At 41.2% G+C, this 21,356-nt stretch overlaps 1 protein-coding gene across 1 annotated transcript in view; it reads right to left on the bottom strand.

Moving 5' to 3' along the window:
• Window positions 1-21,356, bottom strand: part of LOC111228656 (neural-cadherin-like) — an 80,799-nt gene that overhangs the window by 31,491 nt on the left and 27,952 nt on the right. The window contains exons 3-15 of the mRNA XM_022754651.1: window positions 20,657-20,882; window positions 18,219-18,423; window positions 16,915-17,026; window positions 14,520-14,769; window positions 11,610-11,752; window positions 9,915-10,087; window positions 8,321-8,489; window positions 7,497-7,667; window positions 6,845-7,017; window positions 3,501-3,668; window positions 1,737-1,986; window positions 1,153-1,280; window positions 578-764 (exon numbers count right to left, since the gene is read on the bottom strand). Of these exons, the coding sequence (XP_022610372.1) occupies window positions 578-764; window positions 1,153-1,280; window positions 1,737-1,986; window positions 3,501-3,668; window positions 6,845-7,017; window positions 7,497-7,667; window positions 8,321-8,489; window positions 9,915-10,087; window positions 11,610-11,752; window positions 14,520-14,769; window positions 16,915-17,026; window positions 18,219-18,423; window positions 20,657-20,882 (2,355 nt within the window). The remainder of the gene's footprint in view (window positions 1-577; window positions 765-1,152; window positions 1,281-1,736; window positions 1,987-3,500; window positions 3,669-6,844; window positions 7,018-7,496; window positions 7,668-8,320; window positions 8,490-9,914; window positions 10,088-11,609; window positions 11,753-14,519; window positions 14,770-16,914; window positions 17,027-18,218; window positions 18,424-20,656; window positions 20,883-21,356) is intronic.

Genomic DNA, 21,356 nt, shown 5'->3' with positions numbered 1-21,356 from the left:
CGAGGCTTATGGGGAAACAACAATGCTGCTTTTCATGAGCAGGGCATTTCACCAGGGCAGAGGCCACTTCAAAGTTAATTCTGCCAGTTTATTTAGTTTCCTAGAATGCTAAAACAATGAAAAACAACTATTTGTATAACTAAAAAGAGATGCACTAAATCTAAAGTAACTTACTATATTCTAATTTTAACTGAACAGTAATTACTCTAAAATGGGCTTAGAAATGTCTTTAAGGAGTGGTTCAATATTTTGGAACTCTCTTGCAGAGAGTTAGATGAGAAGATTGTTTCCACTTTTATGTCTTTATGGTCAATATGAAGCGACGTCGAGAAGGCAGTTAGCCTAGCATAGCTGAGCATACAGACTGGAAACAGGTGGACACAGCTTCATATTAACTGCATAGACATAAGAGTGGCATCAATCTTCTCATCCAACTATTGACAAGAAAACAAATAAGTGTATTCCCAAAATGTCAAACCTTTCATTTCATGAAAGGAAGCGAAATATAAATTCATGAGGTATTTTATGCTAGAAGAGAGGATCTGATGCCATTAATAAAATCCTGATCATTTCTAACCTGAGTTTGGCTGTTTGTTCTTGCCAGGTCGCGCCGACTCCTGGCCATCTTCCGACTGAACTTCCAACAAATAGGAGCTGCGGGCCTCACGATCAAACACAGCTTCTGTGTAGATGACCCCAAATTCAGGGTCAATGCGAAACAGATGGTGGTCGCCACTACTGTCACTCAGAAGTGAGTAAGTGATCTGTGAAGCACAGGGAATTTGAAAATGAAGCCATTATATTTCTACAATAATGCAGAAATAGCAGAAATTAAAGGCTTTATAGCTGAAAATGTTGTATTCCCAGAGTCTCATAAAACTCAAAACCACATCCCACCGATATTGTCACAGTCAGTCAAACAGCGGCAATGGCACATTTCACAATGCCACTTCGACAACCCTTGATAACTCTGAAACAAAAGCTTCTGCACTTAAGGGATTGTGGTGCAATGTTACAGCACAATCCTTCTAGCGTAAAAAGGATGGCTTAGCAAGGAACAATCAGTCTGCAGATGTGGTTGAAGAGATTTCTATCACAACTCTTCATTTGTCTGTACCTGCACAACATGAACACAAGTAGATAACTACAAACCTCTCCATTAAGACCCAGGTCTTTGTCATGGGCAGACACTTGGAGAACCGAAGTACCTATCTGGGCTCCTTCTGTTACTGATGCTTCGTAGATGGAGGAAGTGAAAAAGGGCACGTTGTCATTGACATCTGAGCAAAGAAGAGAAGATGGATTCAGTAGCAAATAAAGATAATGTGTTAATTTCCAGATGGCAAGTACGTATGTATGTAATAAATTCTCCTGCATCCAAAGCTGTAACGTCTGTGCAGATAAAGCACATAAATACAGTACACACACATATATACATATACTCTCTCTCTGTACACACATATACATACAATATCATCATGAACATCTTATAAACCTAAATACCCACTGATACTGACATTATCATTATCACTTCAGTTAATTATGCTATTTAGTATGAGTATAATCAAAATTTAAAAAAGATACAATTAAATATGAACAGTAGGAGAATATTAATAAAACCAACTAATGGAAAACCAGCAGGAAAACCTGGTGATAATGGAATGACAAAGTCTGCCAATAGCAATTTCCCAATAAAGAACAAAGACAGTTAAAGTAAAAAAAAGTACAGGTCATGCCTGTAATATTGACATAAACTGTAGTGAATGCTGCAAGAGGCACTGCGGCCACGTTCTGCGCTCGGACCCGGAGAGAGAAAAATGGTGTGGTCTCATAGTCCAATGGCTCGGACACCAGAATGGATGCAGAGCCATCTTCGCGGTTGGGGGAGAGGTAGAAACGAACTGGCATGTTCGTTTCGGGGACCATCCCATCCTCCAGGTTGTAGGTCACCCTTGGGTCACCCAGCTGAGAGGTCGCCTTGATTGTCTGGACAGGATGAGAAGTTCGATAATTTTTTCAAGGGTGAAAGTCTGGATCTCAGGTTATGTTAAAATTAAGGAAGACTGATGCAAAAAAAGCAGAACAACCCTGAGCAATGTTTATTAATCTTGTCGAGAGTAAGATGAGGAGATCAATACCACCTTCATGTCTGTCCCTTAAGTACAGAGCCAAGAAATAATTAGCTTAGCATACAAGACTTGAAACAGGGGGCTCTGTCCCAGTTAGAAATTTAATGCTACAATACATAGCTCCCCATAAAAACCCCAATTTGTTGTTTTTACACTTCAGTTGTGTGCTGAGCAAATAAACAAAAAATAGCGTGTTACTTTTAGAGGAACAGGAGGCATAGAGGTTTCATTTTGGACAGATCCAGGCCAGCTGTTTCCCCCTGCTTCCAGTCTTAATGCTAGTTATGCTAATCATCTTTTAGCGCTAGCTTCATGCTTAATATGCAACTGCTTTGAGCAACTAAAAAGAAGGTTATTATTCTGGGTTTAAAGTAACAGTTTACCATTTTGGGAAATGAGCTCTTTTGCTTTCTTGCAGTAAGTCAGATTATGAGCTAGAGCTGGGAGGCGGTGAGCTTAGTTTAGCATGAAGTCTAGAAACAGGGAAAAATGGTTAATCTGACAAAACAAATGAGATACTTCGTGTTAATTAGTGAGCTCTAGAGCTGCTGGTAGGCATATTTATAACCCATTTGGACATAGCCAGGCTAGCTGTTTCTCCCTGCTTTCAGTCTTTATACTGAGCTAAGCTAACCAGCTTCAGGCTATAGCTCCATAATTAACATCACAGCATCAGAGTGGTTTCAATCTTCTCATGCAAATCTTGACAAGAAAGGAAATAAGCGCATATCCAAAAATGTCTGACTACTCCTTTAACAAGGATTCTCTTTGAGATAGGCCACATAACATTTGTGTACATGTGGCAGACTGCATTAGAAACTGTACTTGTTGCTTGTAGGCTGAAAGAAGCACAAATTATGTCAAATTTTGATTACTGTGATGATTGATTACCTGAGTAAGAAATAGAGTAGGATGAGAGCCAAACCTGTTGTCTGAGCCCTGAAAAAACCTCTTATCTTTAAGTGAATCCACTTGTGAAGACCTTGGGAAAAAATGGATTTTTGTGCTCTTAAGATGACAGCTATATGTTTTTCACATCAAAGGAGACATTTTGAATGGATTTAATTACCCTGCAGTCATGAAACTTGCTTAGGACATACAATCCAATGTCAGCTTTCTCCTGCAGCATCAAACTAAAACACATCTGCAGATTTTTAAGCGCACTGACAAGCTTTCAAAGCACAAAGAGACCACAGTGTCTTAATAACGCTCAGACTGTGCACTAATCCAGGGTAAGTAAGCAAACAAATATTCAGCTGATTCAATTACAGCAATGCAAAATGGCAAGAGATGGAGAAACCAGCATAACAACACATGTCCTTATATATAAACAGTGTACCTGCAATCAAAGTAACATGCACACACACATACCACTATGGGTGTGTCCCTGGCGGTGTTCTCAGGGATGACAACACTGTAGCTCTCCTCTTCCCACTGTGGAGGCTGGTTCTTGACATTGGTGATAGTGACTGCCAGCTCCACAGAAGTGTTTTGGTTTCCACCGTCAGTTGCCATGATGTCCCGTGCAATGTAAGTTCTCTGTGGTCAACAGTAACAGTTTATCAACATGGCAACAACATTTCTATTCTATTGAATTTAATAATTTGGAAACTGAACCCCCAGATTGGACAAAACAATTCATTTGAAAAGGTCACCTTAGACTCCGGGAAATTCTAATGGCCAGTAAATCAGCTTCTCTGACAAATCACACTTTCACTTCATAAGACAACATACCAGAAGAGTAACAGACACGGTATGTTCAAATGCCTAACATAGCATAGAAATAGTAATAAAATTAGCTAATAGCCCATGAATCATCTTACACATTAAACTGCAGCAGTGGGCTGGTGGAAACTGGCCAGCTACAGTAGTAAATAGCAGCAATAACAACTAAATGTGTAGAGCTGGCTTTTTTAATAAACCTCTCTGTTAGGTGTTTAGTTGATGCTCCAAGCAATCAAATCATGATCAGCTGATTGGAGGTAATGACTTCATATTCCTGCCTCTTCTATAAACTCCATTGAGGAAATCATTTAATTAGGACAAGAACAACAGAAGCAGCAATGTGAGTCTTACAAAAGAATTATTAAGATATTATTCAGGTTTGCACCAAAAGCTCCTCCTTTGTTATTGTGCTGTGCAACTGAACCACTAGGAAATGAAGGGGTAAATTTGACTGAGGAAGTGTATTTCATCTAAATGGACACTGCAGGGAAAGCTGGAAATTTCCTTAAGAGGTCATTAGAGTGTTGGATTCTGTTTATCTAAATTAGACAATGTGTAACATCAACATTAAACTCATAATGAAGAAAGACACCCACTAAAACTCCCCTAAAGGTCCTCTTATTGTCAACACGAGTCCTAGCTGCACCACATTGTTAATAAAAAATTGCTCAAATAAGTATTCGATTGTTAAGATGTAACATTTCACCCATCAGCTGTAATATTCTATCAATGCAAATCATGGCCCTAGCAACTCCATTATTGTGCTGCAGTAGCCAGATAAAAAGAAATCTCACTTAACTTCAAAATTACATTTTCCAGTCCTGCGACAATCCAATTAGTATTTGTGAACAAGTACAACTCTTTTCCAAAGCTTGAAACCAGAGAACAAAGATTATAATCTGTGATGTCCAATGTGGACCCCAGCAGCTGCTGCTGCTGCTGCTTTTACAATAAATGAATGACTGACTGACTTTCTGGTAACATCCAACCTAGATTTACAATTAAATTTGCGGTAATAGTATCAGATCTGAACAAGAAAATATCCATATTATATTCTGGCTACGGACAAAGAATATTTTCCATCCTTTCCACTTATTTCTCAATGGAGCTGTACTGTACAGTGTGTTGACACTGCACATGTTTGTCTCTGGCTGCACAATCTTAGGGCAGGAGAATATTGGCTCTTGTTCAATGGCCTGTCTCTCTCTTCATATGCAACTGAAATGCTGCGGGTAAATTGGGAACTGTGCTGCACACCTTACTGTGAAGTGTGGTGTGAAAATTTTGCCCCAATAGTTGTTCACTGTAATCAGAAAGTGTGATGAGAAAATCAAAATAGAGCAATGTCTCAGACCGGCTAAAATATTTAACATTTAATGAAGTGCTTTTATAATCTTCGTTACAGCACAGAGATTGTGGGATGATTCAAATAGCTTCTGAAACCATTCTCAAATATGCAACAGCTTTGTTCAGTTAGATTTTCGGCTTAAGACTTTCAATTTTGCATGAAGTCAGCGGCAAAATTGCTGCTTCTATCACCGGCACGCAAAAAGGTATGCTGAATAATAGACGGCTCTATAGTGCTATAGCAAGTTTTTAGCCAAAGAACAGCTCTTAGATTTGAATAAGTGAAAGAGGAAAACAGGAAGAAGAGCACTGATAGGCAACAGAAAACATGTAAATCAACAACACATCTATGAAAAATGTAAAAACTGTGTTACATCACTGACGCTGACACAGTAAGTCACTTAAAGCATATCAATTAGTTGACAAACATCAACTAATGAGGGACAGCTTGCTATATCTTATAGCTAGTTTTCATTTTGAAAACAGTGTATTGTACTAAAGGAATTCACCTTTTCAAAAGAACCGTTTGATTTAACTTGGCGGCGATGATCTCTGTAGCAGTTTTTCTGGGCATATGGCTCAGCGTTTTGGTTTCTGAGACGCTTTTAGCATTGAGGTAACCGTGCTTTGCAAGTTAAATCTTCCAGCCTCCAAACTGTTTCAGTTAATAGCCTCAAAATACATGAATCGTCCCAAGCTGCTGCATGCTGTCAGCCTCCTCATCAAAGTCTCAGATGATAAATTCAAATTAAAGAGTCTTGAATTCAATATATCAAAGCCAGAGTATTTAAGATGGACAAAGAGTCTTGGTTTGTGATAATTAGCTGCTTAAAAACCCCATTTAAAAACAGCATGTTTGTTTTTGACAGCTACTGCAGGTTAGAGGAGAGGTTTTTAATGCATATTTGAGGATGGTCTTTAGTAACAGACCAATAAACATAACTGTAGTCATCAAATATAACCACAGGAATCCCAAGCTGTTAACATCTATTTTTGGCTGGACCGGTCACGGTCCAGTGATACATCTGCAAATGTCCGTGACTGCGTGAGTGACTGAATGAGTGATAAAGTTACACCACTGGTCGACTGAGTATTGGACTTCACTTTTATTGCTGTGCTGATGTCCGGCTGTAAGCATATTGTCTCATTTCTGGGTGCTGGCATTTCTGATTTTTTGGACCGGCCCACTGATGTGGCGGCCCACCAGGATTTCTTCCAGTGCTTCTGATGGCCAGTCAATATTCTGGCATGTGAGATTAGCATTTGAGTTTTTGTTCCCCCCCCCCCACAGATTGCACCGTGCGCACACCCATAAACAGTCCAGCCATATACTAGATTTATACTTAGTCTTTTAAATAATTAGTTTAGCCTGAATTAGTCTCCCTCTATCTTCTTTCTCTCTTTCCACATGCAGCACCTTCGAGAGTACGCATACTCCAGATTGGGAGTAGCAGATAGAAGCACTATGAGGTGGTACATTCATTAACTTTGTTGACACAGACCCACAGGCCTCCATGTGAATCAGACTGTATGTGTATGTGTGTGTGTGTGTGTGTGTGTGTGTGTGTGTGTGTGTGTGTGTGTGTGTGTGTGTGTGTGTGTGTGCTGGCTGACAGAGAGCCTGCTAATAACTGCTGACTGACCTGTGATATGGGCTGGTTAACGTAGACCCATCCAGTGACAGGGTTGACCTGCAGGTACTCAGGCTGCTCCAGGGACATGGAGTAAGTGATAGCTGCATTAGTGCCAAAGTCATCATCGTGAGCTGCTACGCGAAGGAAACTTGTACCAACCAAAGTGTCTTCTCTCAGAAAGTCTACAGGGGATAGAAATAATGCATGTGCACTCAGTTTTCTAGCCAAAGAGTAGAAGCTTATGAATCTGAGGGCAAAGGGTAGGAAAGGTCAAGCATGAGGAATGCTATGGGCATTTGTTATAATGCAAAAGTAATATAAGTTTTTACCACCAGGGACACCAAAGTATTTTTAATGCCTATTTCCAATTTCAACACACAGATGCAATTCATTAAGCAGAGGAATGGATGGTATTTCATATTTTCTTTAAATAAAACCCAATCTAGAGGCATATTTACTACATTCACACTCTAAAGCACATTCCCCTAAATCAATTAATTTACTAAATTCAAGTAAAAGAAGAGCATACCCCCCACCACCACACACAGACACACATACATCTCCATCTCACCTTGTTTACTTGAGCAGTTTTTAATGGTTCTGGTTATGCTCTGCTTCAGTGATACTATTTGTATTTCATTTGGATACCAGCAACACTTACACTCATAGCGCAAATTCTCAAACTTGGGGCTGTTATCATTCTGGTCCAGTATTTGAATGGTGAGCTGACAGATACCGATGAGCGGCTCCTCCGCCCAATCAGTGGCCGTTACTGTAATTGAATACTCTCTCTGCCGCTCCCTGTCGAACCGCCTGGCTGTCACAATCACTCCTGTAAATACAGAACAATAATCAGCTCGTTCCCCGGCCCCAAATGTGCACACATGAATACTTATACACTCATTCATCCGTTCAGCAATTCTTCATTTCACCCCTCCACGTGTACATCCATCCATCCATCAATCCATATAACCATCCATCCATCTAGATATCCATCTAACCATCCACCCATAAATCAAGAAAACAAGTAAACAGTTATAAATTTATTCTGAATAAGTCAAGCATTCCTTTCAAGCACAGTGACTTTGTTATTAAATCTTGAGATGAAGACGACAGAACGCAAGCATGAACGCAAATGACTGACAGAATAACATGTTGACTCCACGTGTCACGACTTCAGAACAGCTTCTCTTTTTGCCCTTCTCTTCATTATGTAGAGCCATTTTTATAGACTGAAGTTTCACGCCAAGCTACACCAGATCAAAGGAAATGATGACTGATGGATAGATACTTGTATTTGACTCTTAAAGAGAGAAAAAAAGAAGTATGAGAACGTTTCCTCTGCTCTCGGATCAAGGTTCAACTGCTATGACCACTGGAGATGTCAATTACCATTAAAATGCAGCACTGTCTCTCTAGAGTAATCTCTGTGCTCTATGTCTAATTGAGGCCTATTTTAGCCCAGACAACCCGCAACTGCTCTACCTGTGTCTGGATGAATTCTGAAGGCAGGCATAGCGCTGTCTCTGTGCATTAAGCCATATTTGACTTTTCCATTTGCTCCCTCATCTGCATCCACAGCATGCACTCGCAACACAAAAGTCCCCGTTGGCTGGTTCTCCAGCACTGAAGCCTGCTCACGATATTGCTGGCACTGAGATGGAGAGAGGGAGGGGGGTGGGGGGGGTAGAGGCACACAAATACAAGAAACAATTCTCATATATGAAAATATATTGTCAGAATATGTTACATTAACGAGAACACAGGGATCAAAGAAAATAGACTCATTAAATAGAAGGCCACTACGCACATAACAGGTACTGTGCACAAAACAAAATATAGAAGTTATAGATAAAGTAGCTGTAGCATCTATGGAAATGAAAACGCATGAGCTGATTTTTTTTTTTTTTTTTTTTTTTTAAGAGCCAGCAGTGAACAGCTTCATCTTAGCCAAGAATTCAATCCATTCCCTCTAATGAACATATGCCCCAGATAAAGAGCTGCTCTCTGGAGTCTGCCTTTTTTTATAATCAGATATAAATGCTAGCTACTCTTTCAACAGAATGGCCATGAAAAAGAAAAACAATAGGCAAGGAGGAGTGCAAGTGAAACAGAGGGAGGGAGATGGATCAAAGGATGTGAGCAAGCGATAGAAAGAAGAAAAATGCAAGGGTTCATGGGATGTGATGGCAAAGACGGTATGGCCTGTAGGTAGCTCTTCATCAAAAACGACATAATATGATGCTAGCCTAGACGGTTCTAAGGCATAAGTTGATATTTAAACAAGTCAAGTTGCCAAGACTTTCCTGCCCACCTCAGGAGCTTCGTCTCTGCACGAGTATGTCTTCTACCGAAGTTCAAGTCATTCCTAATTAAGAAGGAAGTTAATTAAACAGGTATAGTATATTGTGATGATATTGCACTTTTTTTCATAAATTAATTGAAATCCCAATGGAGCGCCTAAAGATAGAGTGGGTTGTGCAGGCTAATCAGAACTCATGGGAAAACAGAGCGGAGAGAGACGGAGGCCAGGGAAATGAGAACGCCAGGGCTAAAAAAAATAGAGTTGGTGAGTGGGATGAGGAGATGGAGGAAGGAGTGATAGACAGAGGAGTAGCTGAAGAGCTCTGAGTGGATGAGACAGACAGGCAGATGAGAGCACGTTCTTTGCAATGAGGTGAACAACTGAAAACATTAGGAAACAGCGAGCCCAGCTCTGTCCAAAGGTAAGAAAATCTGTCAGTTGCTTTGCAACTGGTCTTTGCAACAAAACAGTACAGATATTGTTGCCTTTGGATAGGCTTGCTGTTCCCCCTGTTTCCAGTCCTTATGCTAAGCCGAGTTAGCAGACATTAGAGTGGTATCAATCTTCTCTTAATTTCTTTAAAAACAGACTGAAAATTAATTTTGGTTTTTATTCAACTGTCAAAACACAGCGACTCCAGCAAAACAATATATATCATTTCAGGAAAGTAGTCCCCGGGATGAGCTACTGTCGCTAAAAAATTTACACACTTATGAGAAAAAGACCCGGGCTGAGTAGAATGACTTCTCCTTAAAAAAAAAAAAAGATCCTCACCTCCTCAAATACAGGTTTGTTGTTGTTGACATCATCAACCCCAACGATGACCCGGGCAGTGGAGGAGAGAGGGTGAGGCCCGCCTGATGCATTGTCATCTGTGGCCGTCACATTAAGGACATACTCCAGCCCTTGAAGCTTGGGCAGGGGAGTGGAGCGGAGACGAATCAGCCCTACAAAGACCACAGGCGTATTAAACTACACATTATAAAACATAGTTTGTCCTAACAGAGCAAGTACAACCGTTCCATTAGTCATTAAACAGGATGTTGTTGCGGCTGTGGCCTTGCATGGTGAAGGATGTGCTATCGATAAAAACGCAGTAGAAAAAGGCACACATCTTGCTGTTGTTCTAGAAAACTGGAGTGAGGTAGCGAGTGGCGGAAATTCACCTCCGAAGTCCACAGAAAGGTAAGAATGTGATATGCAGACTAAATCCGAAAACCCATTTCACAGTTGTGATCTTGTCGCATTTTCTAATCTAATAATTGCATGCTCTCCTCTAAAGATGCCCATCCAGCTCAAGCACTTGAGCGGAAACATAAAGTAGTAAGTGACTCGGGTTAGAAGTTAACCAGGCTCAGCAGATGCCTATTAGCTGTTCCTCTCTCCCACCTTTGTCTGCTTTCATGTAACAGTCAAGATAAAAGGTGGGATAAAAGGATGCACCATCTGAGTCAACATCTTTCTCGTCAACAGTAATACAAAAACATCAGAGGTTGCAGGACGAGCAAGCAGCCTGTGATGTGGGGGAAACTCATTGAAGTGAGAGCATGGGGAGGCTTTTTATTCTCGCGTTGTGTTTCTATTCATCTCTTTCAATGTTCTTGATTAAAGACAGCATAGCACGCTGATACACGAAGATGCGGGTGCCTGACTTTCCCTTCTCCCAATTTACTTATGAGCCCGGCTGCCCACAGAGCAGAGAAGGGTCCCAGCTCCTAATGACAATGCGTGACATTGACAGCGCTGCACCACTACATTAAAATAAGTGAACTGTGGGATGTACATGGTAATTCTTCCAGCTTAAATGTCAACCTTGTTTACAAATGCGACATCTAGCAGCTATTCAATGAGACAGCACTCATCGTACATACAGTAAGAGGGAAGCTGTATAGTGGTTTCCCTGCACCCAGAGGACGTCGGCCTTAGCATTTCCTTGCTCTGAGGATACACAGAAAGGGTAGAAAGGAATATAGAAAGACGACACAAAAGAAAGAGGAGCTGGCGGAGCGCAGCCTGAAGATTGTGAGCTATGATAGAGCAGTTGTTGTGAAATTGAATTGAAAGGGTTGGGTGACAAATGTCACAGCGATTGCCACTGGTTTCGGATCAAAGGGTAAATAAAAAAGATAAACTGCGCAGTCACCAATGGTAGAAAGCACAGAAACATGGGGAACATTCCTCTCTGTATCTGGAAAAAGAAAAGCCAAGTGTGGAAATTTCCTAAATAATGTCATCGTTTATATTTATGACTCCAATAATAGAAAAGGCGGCACTCATATTGAAGTTACAGCTTTTAATATCAGCTTTCAATATCTTTCCACATTGACTTTGAAAGTAGAGGGCGTTCATTCCACACCAGTGTGGCGGGAATGTATTAGAGAAAATTTAATGTGTGATTTGACGGAAAGCCTGTCAATTAGAGTGAGAGGTGCAAATGTGAAGCCTGGCTGGAGAATTAAGAAGTATCACCTTTCTGGCTGTCAATGACAAAGTTTCCTTCCTCATTGCCTGCTGTTATGGAGTAGATTATACCATCACCATCTGGGTCTTTGGCCAGAACAGTGGCGACGAGGGTGTTGGGGCCCGCGTCCTCGGAAACAAACGTTCGATATCTGCAAAGAGGAGCTCAAGTTGAACAAGTGCAGGGAAATGAGAATACACACACACGGAAGTGACAAGTCAATGATAGAAACACACACAGACAGCAGATATGAATCATTTACACTGTTCAAAGCATCAGCCGGCTTATTAGACTTATGGTTGTGGCTTTTGCTTGTCACTATGATTTAACCTGTCCTCTTAGCTGGCAAGACCAGAGACAAATGATAATGTCGACTGGGATGTTGAAGTCATTGAACAAATGGTGCTTCCACATACCCAGCCCACTGTGGGCCATTTGATCCAGTGCCTTTTAAAATGTCAACAGTGATTTGCTTGCTCTGTGGTGCTGGGCAGCGAGATGCCCATCGAGACACAGGAGACTGATATACCACTGTGGTACAAAGCACAATGGGGTGGAGATGAACTACGTGACTTGGAGGAAGCGGAGATGAAGAGAAATGGAAAAAAAGTGCAAAAGGCGAGAAAGGGGAGAGGAGCAGGTGACAAAAAGGAAGGCTGGCAGTGAAATGACAGGTAAAGTGATATGTGGGAGTGAGAGAGAGAGAGAGAGAGAGAGAGAGGAGCTAGATATAAAAGGGGGCGGCGTTCTCAGAGTTTGAGTTGATTCGTCAGCAGAACTCATCCCCTGTGAGATTTTGTGCTGTATCCTCTTCTAATGCGTGTGCGTACGTATGTGTGTCTGTGGTGGAGGGGGCTGAGGGTGGGAGGTGGGGGTCGGTGTCTGCAGTGAGAAGTTAGAGGTGATTGATGGTTTACAGAAGAACACTGATGGGTGATTCATCTCCGCCAGCCGCGACAGTCTCCGTGGCAACATGAGTGACCTGTAATCTGTCACCCGGCTCAGAGGCCACCTCTCCGCAGCTCTGTGGGATGAGACATATACACTCCCTCTGCTATGCTTCCTGAAGCATCTCCCTACATCTCACTGAACTGCGAAGTTATACTCAGACTGAGTGCGCTTGTCCGTCTATTTGCTTGGCCTGCAAGTCCAGCTATTTGCATTTCCATAGGCTCTCTGCCTGTCCGTCCCTCACTTCACAATCACTTCTAGCCTCTCTACAACTCATTCAGATGTGAACTAACAGGACATGCCAGGAAATATTAACCTGTCCAATCACATGTCTGAGTATTTCAATTAGTCTGACATAATACGCATCAGTCTTCCTCTACATGTCTGTCTTTTGGACACCGTCCTGCTCTGCCCTCACGGCATTTATCTACATCTCAGTGAGCCACTGTATGATGAAGCGGCCAACACACCCCTCCTGGCAAAATGCCTGCATTTCTAACTAACTATCTGTTTACTGGTCTGGCAAGAGTATTTGACTGACTGCCGACAGGCTTCTCTGTTTATCTGCATTTCTTACTGGCTGTCTCCTGTCTACTCACTGCGTATCTTTTGGTTTTCTCTACTTGCCTGCCCTGCAACCATGCTTCAGTGTGTGTTTTTCTCCTCAGTTACATGTTTGTCTGCCTACATCTCCACCTCTCTGCCCACCTGTTTGTTTGTCTGTGTCTGGCCACCCACCGAGACTGACACCTGACAATGGAACAAGAGCGAGCAACAGAGGTCTGCAACAGTCTTTTCTGAAGGTCATTGAAACATGACTGACAGGACAAGCCTCTTACTCGTTTGGGGGAATAAATGCAGTGGAGCCACAGTGACAGTTGCTGCCCACCCACTCACACAGCTTCGCCAAAAAGGCGGTCGAGGACAAACTGGATTGCATCCGTATGTCAGTTTACTGCATACCTTTAGAGAAGGCCAAAAATAAACCCTGCGTGACGCTGTGTGAGTCCTTGATTTTACTCCAATATTCAACAAGAGACATTTTTAGCAAACCCCCTGAATGTGCTATGAAAGTAACAATGTCACACTTTGTTTGTGGTTAATGTGTGAGAAGTGAGTAACAAATTGTTTTGATGCCAGATGGCTGTGATTAACACGGTAAAATCAAATATATTGAGTCTGTCTTACTGGTAGTGGTTTTACTACTGCTGGGTTGACACATCTTGGCCACTATTAATGGGACTCCCAGCATCAAATGTTATTGCAATGAATAGCCTGCAGGAAAGCAGGTCTGTGATGTGTGATGTAACGACTTATATATCTGTGATGCAACTACCTTGTCTGCTCAAAGAGCAAAGCTTCGATATAATGAAATGTGATCAGCTGGTGGACCAGAGATGAGGCAGCGCCAGCAGGAGGAACATTATTTAAACTTGTCATTTTGGTGACAAACTTTGATCTTTGCAGTTGAACTCACGCCACGGTTGAGGCTCAAACTTTTGCTTTTATGATATGGCCTACAGTAACAATTCAGATATTCATAAGTGCACCTTGGGCATCTTGCAAATAAACTTATTGTGTTGTTTAAACTCCATAACACACAAGGACACACACAAACACTGAATACTTTTTCTAATAGTTTATTGATCTACTCACTTTTGTGTCTTGGCCTTGCACTGTATTCCAATATATAATCTGTTGTGTTTGGATTCCTCAATAAGCAGGTATTATTGTCAATAACTACAACAATTACAACTTTCTCTTAAAATCTTGGTCCTGATTTTGGAGGTAAGATTATTAAAATAAGAAATTCTTGTTTGGTGTAGGTAAAAAAAAAAAAAAAATAGACTCAAAATAAACTGCAAATGATTATGCCCAGCATTAACAGGGAAAATGATGGAAGAATTACAGGGTTTATAACAAGACTGTGTGGGTATATTGTAGGTATAAGTAATAAAGCTGCTCACATGGGCTGCGAGAATTCAGGATCCTCGTCATTGACGTTTGCCATCCTCACACGGACCGTGGCAGTGCCAGAATGAGGCTCATCCCCGCTGTCCACTGCCATCACCACAAATTCATACAGATGGTTAGGCCTCTCATAGTCCAGCCGGCCCGCGGGGAAAACGGTCCCATGGGGTGAAATGCTGAAGTCCGGGCTCAGGGTGTAATAGGTGAGCTCAGCGTTTAACCCCGAGTCACAGTCCGTGGCTAACACTGTGACGGGAGGGAAGACATCACACAAGGACCATCAATTAACAGTTAATCGAAAAGAGCTGATGAGATGGCATCAGCTGATGAATATGTTGACATCTGTGTAGATCATTATCTCTTTATGGCCTTGCTAAACATGTAATAGATCATAAGCTCTGACAGCTACAATTACTAGCACACAAACTGCACTCTGCAGTCTTATAGCCCTCCAGAATGATTACCATCATTTGCAAAAATGAGCTTAAAGACAGCAAAAGGACTCAGTGAAATGAACGAGTTGTATTTTCTGCAGAGACTGTTTGGAAATGATTTCATTCTGAGGTAATCACACAGAAAAACTATAGATTTGTTTTGAATGTGAGATGAGATTTTTTCTAAGACTACAGCCAAAGATATCAACACCCTTGGTTGCAAAGCTAATTTAAGTCTAAGTTTGCTGTTTGGTGAATTTCACTTATACTCACTGTTCCCCTCTAGCTCATAACACTTGCATATTGCATATTGCATATTCTTTTGATGTGTTTATTTCCTCTGTGTCAAGCATCGGCACTTGCAGCCTGTGTATCTCCATGCTTCGTTCTCCTTCCATCTCAATGTCTTGTAATATAGTTGAAGACCGGCAATTTACCATGCACTCTTTGTATAGTCTGTATGTGACTGACTCGTTAAATGTTAAAGAATTGAAGGAGTAAGTTTCCCTTAAACCTCACTGTCACCAGTGCTAACAGTTTATATGTTTTTTACCATCAACCTCAGTGGGTAAAGTTGAAGTGATAGCCTCATTGTAACCTGTTCATCTGTGTCTTTGCCCAGTAAAAGCAGGGGTGATGGGATAATGGGGATTTCACTCCCTCCGTGCCTCAGATCTTTGACATTTCATTAGTTAGCTGCGCAGCCCACCAGTTCTGAATTGTTGGGAGCATTCTGGCCATTCATCTGAGGAAACTGGTGAACTATAAAGTCATACATTTGCAAGGTATATCAGCTTCAGTCTATTTGTGGCATAGAGATCTAACTTTCCCACTGACAGATCTTTCAGAGGACTCCCTGTCCTCTTTCTCTCTACCTTTGATCTCTCCTCTGCTGAGATTTTCCTTTCCGTACTGGTTGTTTTATTATTTTTCCTTGATGCGCTGGTTTGTATTGGGTGCCATATTCTCCTGCCGCTGGCTCTGCTGTGGCAACAATTTCTACCACTCTGGGCTGTGTATTCGAATGTTTTCAGATTAAATTTGTTCCATTTTTCTCAGCCAGAATGCACTTGAAACAATTGCCCAGCCAGAGATTCCCAGGAATCACCAATGGTAGCCCATTGGGGACAGAAGTCCCACAGGCACAGGAGCATTTGACAGAAACTGCAACAGTGAATGAGGTAAAATGTAGAAAGAATACGCCTGAACTCCTGAATAATGGGTTGTTGTTTTTTTGTTTTGTTTTTTTTATTCAATGTGCATTATCTGTGATTTCAAGGGTATTAGTGAGTAAACTATAACAGACTGTGGACAACTCATGCTGAGGTATTTTTCTATCTTAGGGTGATGCTAAATATTGCAAAGGGAACTCAGAAATACTGTATCTTTAAACACCTGAAGCTCACGAATGCAATCAGAAGTGTAATTTTTTTTTTTCAAGCAGCAAACGAGAAAAAAAGTGTCAGTGATCTTTTTTAGGAACATAGTATACATCAGCCATAATGGAACAAGCACCCGGATCTAATTAACAGATATACTGTAAATTTCTACACCTCCCACAGCACAATATGTTTCTTCATTTTTATAATTTAAGCAATCATGATGACAATACATACACCTCATAATTGACAATTACAAGGTAACCTCATGCCATAATAGATAAATTTACATGCCATTATTCATACAGCGCACAATAAATCAAATATATAGTGTCTTTGCAGCTAGTTTAATTTAGCATAATAGAGATTATGATCGCAGATCTGAAAGATGTAGTTTCTTTCACTATGTAAAAATGGAAGCATAGTGGGTCCAAAAGCCAAAACACTGACTGAATCTTTGGCGTTCAACCAAAATACATCTGTTGTTTTCTTGTAGAAAAGTGAGTTTTTTGATAGTTTCTCTCTCCACTTCAAAAAGAAACAGATGGGTGTGAAATATGGGATCAGAGGAGTCTCACCCTGCAGCAGGGACGTTGCCGTAGTTACAGTCTCAGGGACTCCATCCACACTGTAGATGGATTGGAGGAACTCTGGGACACAATCATTCTCATCCGTTATCAACACCTGAACCTGATTAGCGCCAGCATGATGGGATAAGAGGAGGAGAGGAGAAGAGAGGAGAGAAGAGGAGAGGAGAGAATCAGAGTAGAATAATACAAAATTAGCCTCTCTTTAATAACCCTCAAATCCAGGAGACAACCATATGAAATTGTCTGTACAGGAAGTTGACCCCAAAACTTAATCTAAATTGCATTCATAGTTTCTCAAGTTACCAGTTCAACACATCCTTTATCTTCCACTTCATGATTTCCCTGAGTCAAAAATAGAAATGTTCTGAGCATGTGTGTGCCTCACTGTGTGTTTTTGACAAAGGCCCTTAGCCGCCCTCCGCCCTACAAGCTCCCTGTCACCACTGTGTGTAAAGTGTGAAGTGACAGCTGAGTAATAGTCCTGAAATAGCTGGGATAGGTTTTCCCAGTCTCCATCTCCTACTCCACAACATGCTGCTGAGCAGAAAGAGATTTTTGCCTACTAAATCTGTGGTAGGAAGCGAGCGCCTGACATGATAATTGGGCAACAAAATCTTCAAATTAATAATTTAAATGAAACTGAATTCATGAATAGTTTATCTAGAAATATTCGTTTGTGAATCAAGTTTTTGGATTTTGAGTTTCTTTGCCAAGTGCCTCAGAGTGTGTTCTGTATTTTACACAGTTCATCTCCAGATCACACTTTTAACAAAAAGCACTTCACTGAGACACAGAAACAAAAGGGTGAAACAAACCGCAGAAAAAAAAAAAAAAAAAAAAAATCACTTGGGCCACCCGGTCCACTTGTTAACCTTTCAAAACCATTCAGCCATGCCATTCGTGTAGACAGCCTCAAACTTCGCTGCCTCTCCTTTGTGGTTATCGCCAAGTGGTGTGATGTCAATAGGTCAGCGCGGAGATCAGATCATTGCTGTTAATACACCCTCAGTCAGCCGATATGAGCCACAGAACATTTAGGTGAAAACTGATCTGTCTGAGAGCTTTGTGAAAGCCCATAGGGAGAGCACAACACAACCAATCTCAGCAATACAGCCTTTTTTTTGTTTTTTAAATTTCAGTGTAATTCAGAACAGTAAGAGTAAATGCTTGTGTGACAGATGCAATAATAAAACATCACAGTGCACCTCAGCTTTGGGGTTAGTGGACCTGTGTGCTTCGAATTCTTACATGACTCATGTTCGCTGCCCGTGTCGCTCTCTAATTAAACTAACCTCCGTGGCAGCGCTGAGGCTGCCGGGCTCCTCACTGGCTCGCACCATCAGAAGGTAACGTCGCTGGTCACTCTCATAATCCAGCGTCCTGGTCAAACTGATCTCCCCCGTCTCCTGTCGGATGCTGAAAAGGCTGCTGGGATTGATAAGCAGGCTGTAGCTGACTGGCTGCTTCTGGAAGGAAATGGCAAACACCACCAGGAAACTGCGGAACAAAGAGAAAGTGATTTTGAAAAAAAAAAGAAAAAAGAAAAAAAAAAGGGAAGCAGTCTTTGCTGTTCGATTTCAGTTGCACGCATGTGAAATTGAAATCGAAATCCTCTTTTCCTACATCAGCACCGCACTGTAATGAAATCAATTTTCATATGGCCCATTGGCTATGTGCTATAAACACAGTCAATCAGTACTTGTCAGTTCTGTGTCATAATGTAATACTGGTATGGAGATATCAATGTTTGTCTTCATGGTTAGGAAAGTTTGGTGGTGTGTGATGATGGTAAGTCAACTGATGCTTGAGTGTGCTGGTGCTAAAATGATTATTCATAAAGTCTTAACAGGTAGTATGTGAAAAGTGACACCTTAGACAACTGTTTGTCTGCATTAAGTAATAACAGGAGTGGTGTTTGAAGAGACATGCATGCTTGTCAGTTTTAATTCTTATACTATGCTGTACAGTGTAAAACTCTCCCTGTTGTCACATGCTTTTACTCTATTTTCTGGCAATTTACATATACGAGTATACTGACAACGGTTTTGCAATCTTGTTGCATTTTTAATACTGTTTTACATTAGACTGCATTGTTATTCTGTAGTCAGGCAGTTATACCTATCGAGGTAACAATAAAGAATCTGGCAAAGAGCGTTTGCTGATAGCCACGAGGGAATAGTCTACATTTGAATAAAGGCTACACACACACACACACACACACACAGCTGTGAAAAAGTATTTGCCCCCTTACAAATTTCTTTTGTTTTTGCTTTTTTGTCACACTTACATGTTTGAGATCATCAGACAAGTTTTATTATCAGACAAAGATAACCTGAGAAAATACAAAATGCAGTTTTTCCAATGATGATTTCATTTATTAAAAGGTAAAAAAAGCTATCCAAACCAACCTGGCCCTATGTGAAAAAGTAACCCCCTAAACCTAATAACTGGTTGTGCCACCCTTGGCAGCAATAACTGCAATCAAGCGTTTGCGATAACTGGCAATGAGTCTTTCACGTCGCTGTGGAGGAATTTTGGCCCACTCTTCTTTGCAGAATTGTTTTAATTCAGCCACACTGGAGGGTTTTTGAGCATGAACGGCCTGTTTAAGGTCCAGGTCCTGAAGCAGCAAAGCAGCCCCAGACCATCACACTGCCACCACCACCACGTTTGACTGTAGGTATGATGTTCTTTTTCTGAAATACTGTGTTAGTTTTACGCTAGATGTAACAGGACACACACCTTCCAAAAAGTTCCACTTTTGTCTCGTCAGTCCACAGAATATTTTCCCAAAAGTCTTGGGGATCATCAAGATGTTTTATGTCAAATGTGAGACGGGCCTTTGTGTTCTTTTTGGTCAGCAGTGGTTTTCGCCTTGGAACTCTCCCATGGATGCCATTTTTGCCCAGTCTCTTTCTTATTGTTGAATCATGAACACTGACCTTAACTGAGGCAAGTGAGGCCTGGAGTGCTTTAGATGTTGTTTTGGGTTCTTTTGTGACCTCCTGGATGAGTTGTCGATGTGCTCTTGTAGTAATTTTGGTAGGCCGGCCACTCCTGGGAAGGTTCACCACTGTTCCATGTTTTCTCCATTTGTGGATAATGGCTCCCACAATGGTTTGCTGGAGTCCCAAAGCCTTAGAAATGGCTTTGTAACCCTTTCTAGACTGATAGATGTCAATGACTGTGTTTCTCATCTGTTCTTGAATTTCTTTGGATCTTTGGGGCATGATGTGTTGCTTTTTGAGATCTTTTTTGCTTACTTCATGTTGTCAGACAGATTCTATTTAAGTGATTTCTTGATTCTACAGGTCTGGCAGTAATCAGGCCTGGGTGGAGCTTGTGAAATTGAACTCAGCTTTCCAAAGAATGTGGTTAATCATAGTTAATTCATATATATAACAGAAGAAGAGGGGGGGGTACTTTTCACATAGGGGCAGGTTGATTTGGATAGCTTTTTTTCCCTTAATAAATGAAATCATCATTGAAAAACTGCTTTTTGTATTTACTCAGGTTATCTTTGTCTGATATTAAATTTGTTTGATGATCTGACATATATCGCAAAAACAAAAGAAATCTGTAAGGGGGCAAATACTTTTTCACAGCACTGTATATATATATATATATATATATATATACATATATGTATATTTATCCTGATGTGTTACCTGTATCACACAGCCCTAATTCATCCCTGCTTATGTATGTGTGGACGGATGTTAGTACTCACGGCTGTCCTTCAGGTGTGTTCTCTGGTATGGAGATGGCGTAGCTAATATTGGTGAATTGCGGTGCTCTGGCTCCTGCCATCACAGAGAGCATGGCAGGGGCACTGCGGCTGCCCAGGCCGTCAAGGGCCACCACACTTAACAAGTATTCTCTGTCCCTCTGCAGCACCAGCCCCGTGGTCACCACCTGGCCTGTGTTCTTCTCCACTGCAAAGCAGCCGTCACCGCCTACAGGGAAATACAATGACATTATTTTCTAGCATTGGATCCAAAGTAATTCAATAATGCTGGCTTGAATACTAACCAATATGAGCCACAGAACATTTAGGTGAAAACTGATCTGTTTTGAATACTAACTCGGAAATGTTACCCAAATGGCAATTTAAAATAGGTGACTCTCCCTTGCTAGGCTTGCTGAGTTAAGGCCCACAACACATAGAGTTTTATTTTTCTATAATATAATTCATGTTGCAACCTGTTGAACCTGAATGACAGAGTTTAGGTAGGTGAGTGCTGTGTTAATGGCCACTCTCTAAGAAAGCATTAATGACATTAGTCACACTTTGCATACTGGTACTTTCTTACATATGCACTGGGAGTGTCCTGCATTTTGTATGTAGTATCTTCCACTCTATCTCATCAACATTGAAAGCCTCTACATCCTCCTCCTCATAACCAATGGCTATATTTTTTTTCCTGATA

This window comes from Seriola dumerili, unplaced genomic scaffold (genome assembly GCF_002260705.1).
Source record: "Seriola dumerili isolate Sdu_G_001 unplaced genomic scaffold, Sdu_1.0 BDQW01000219.1, whole genome shotgun sequence".
NCBI lineage: Eukaryota > Metazoa > Chordata > Actinopteri > Carangiformes > Carangidae > Seriola > Seriola dumerili.
Note: the sequence above shows the minus strand (reverse complement) of the source record. Positions and strands in the feature narration are given on the sequence as shown.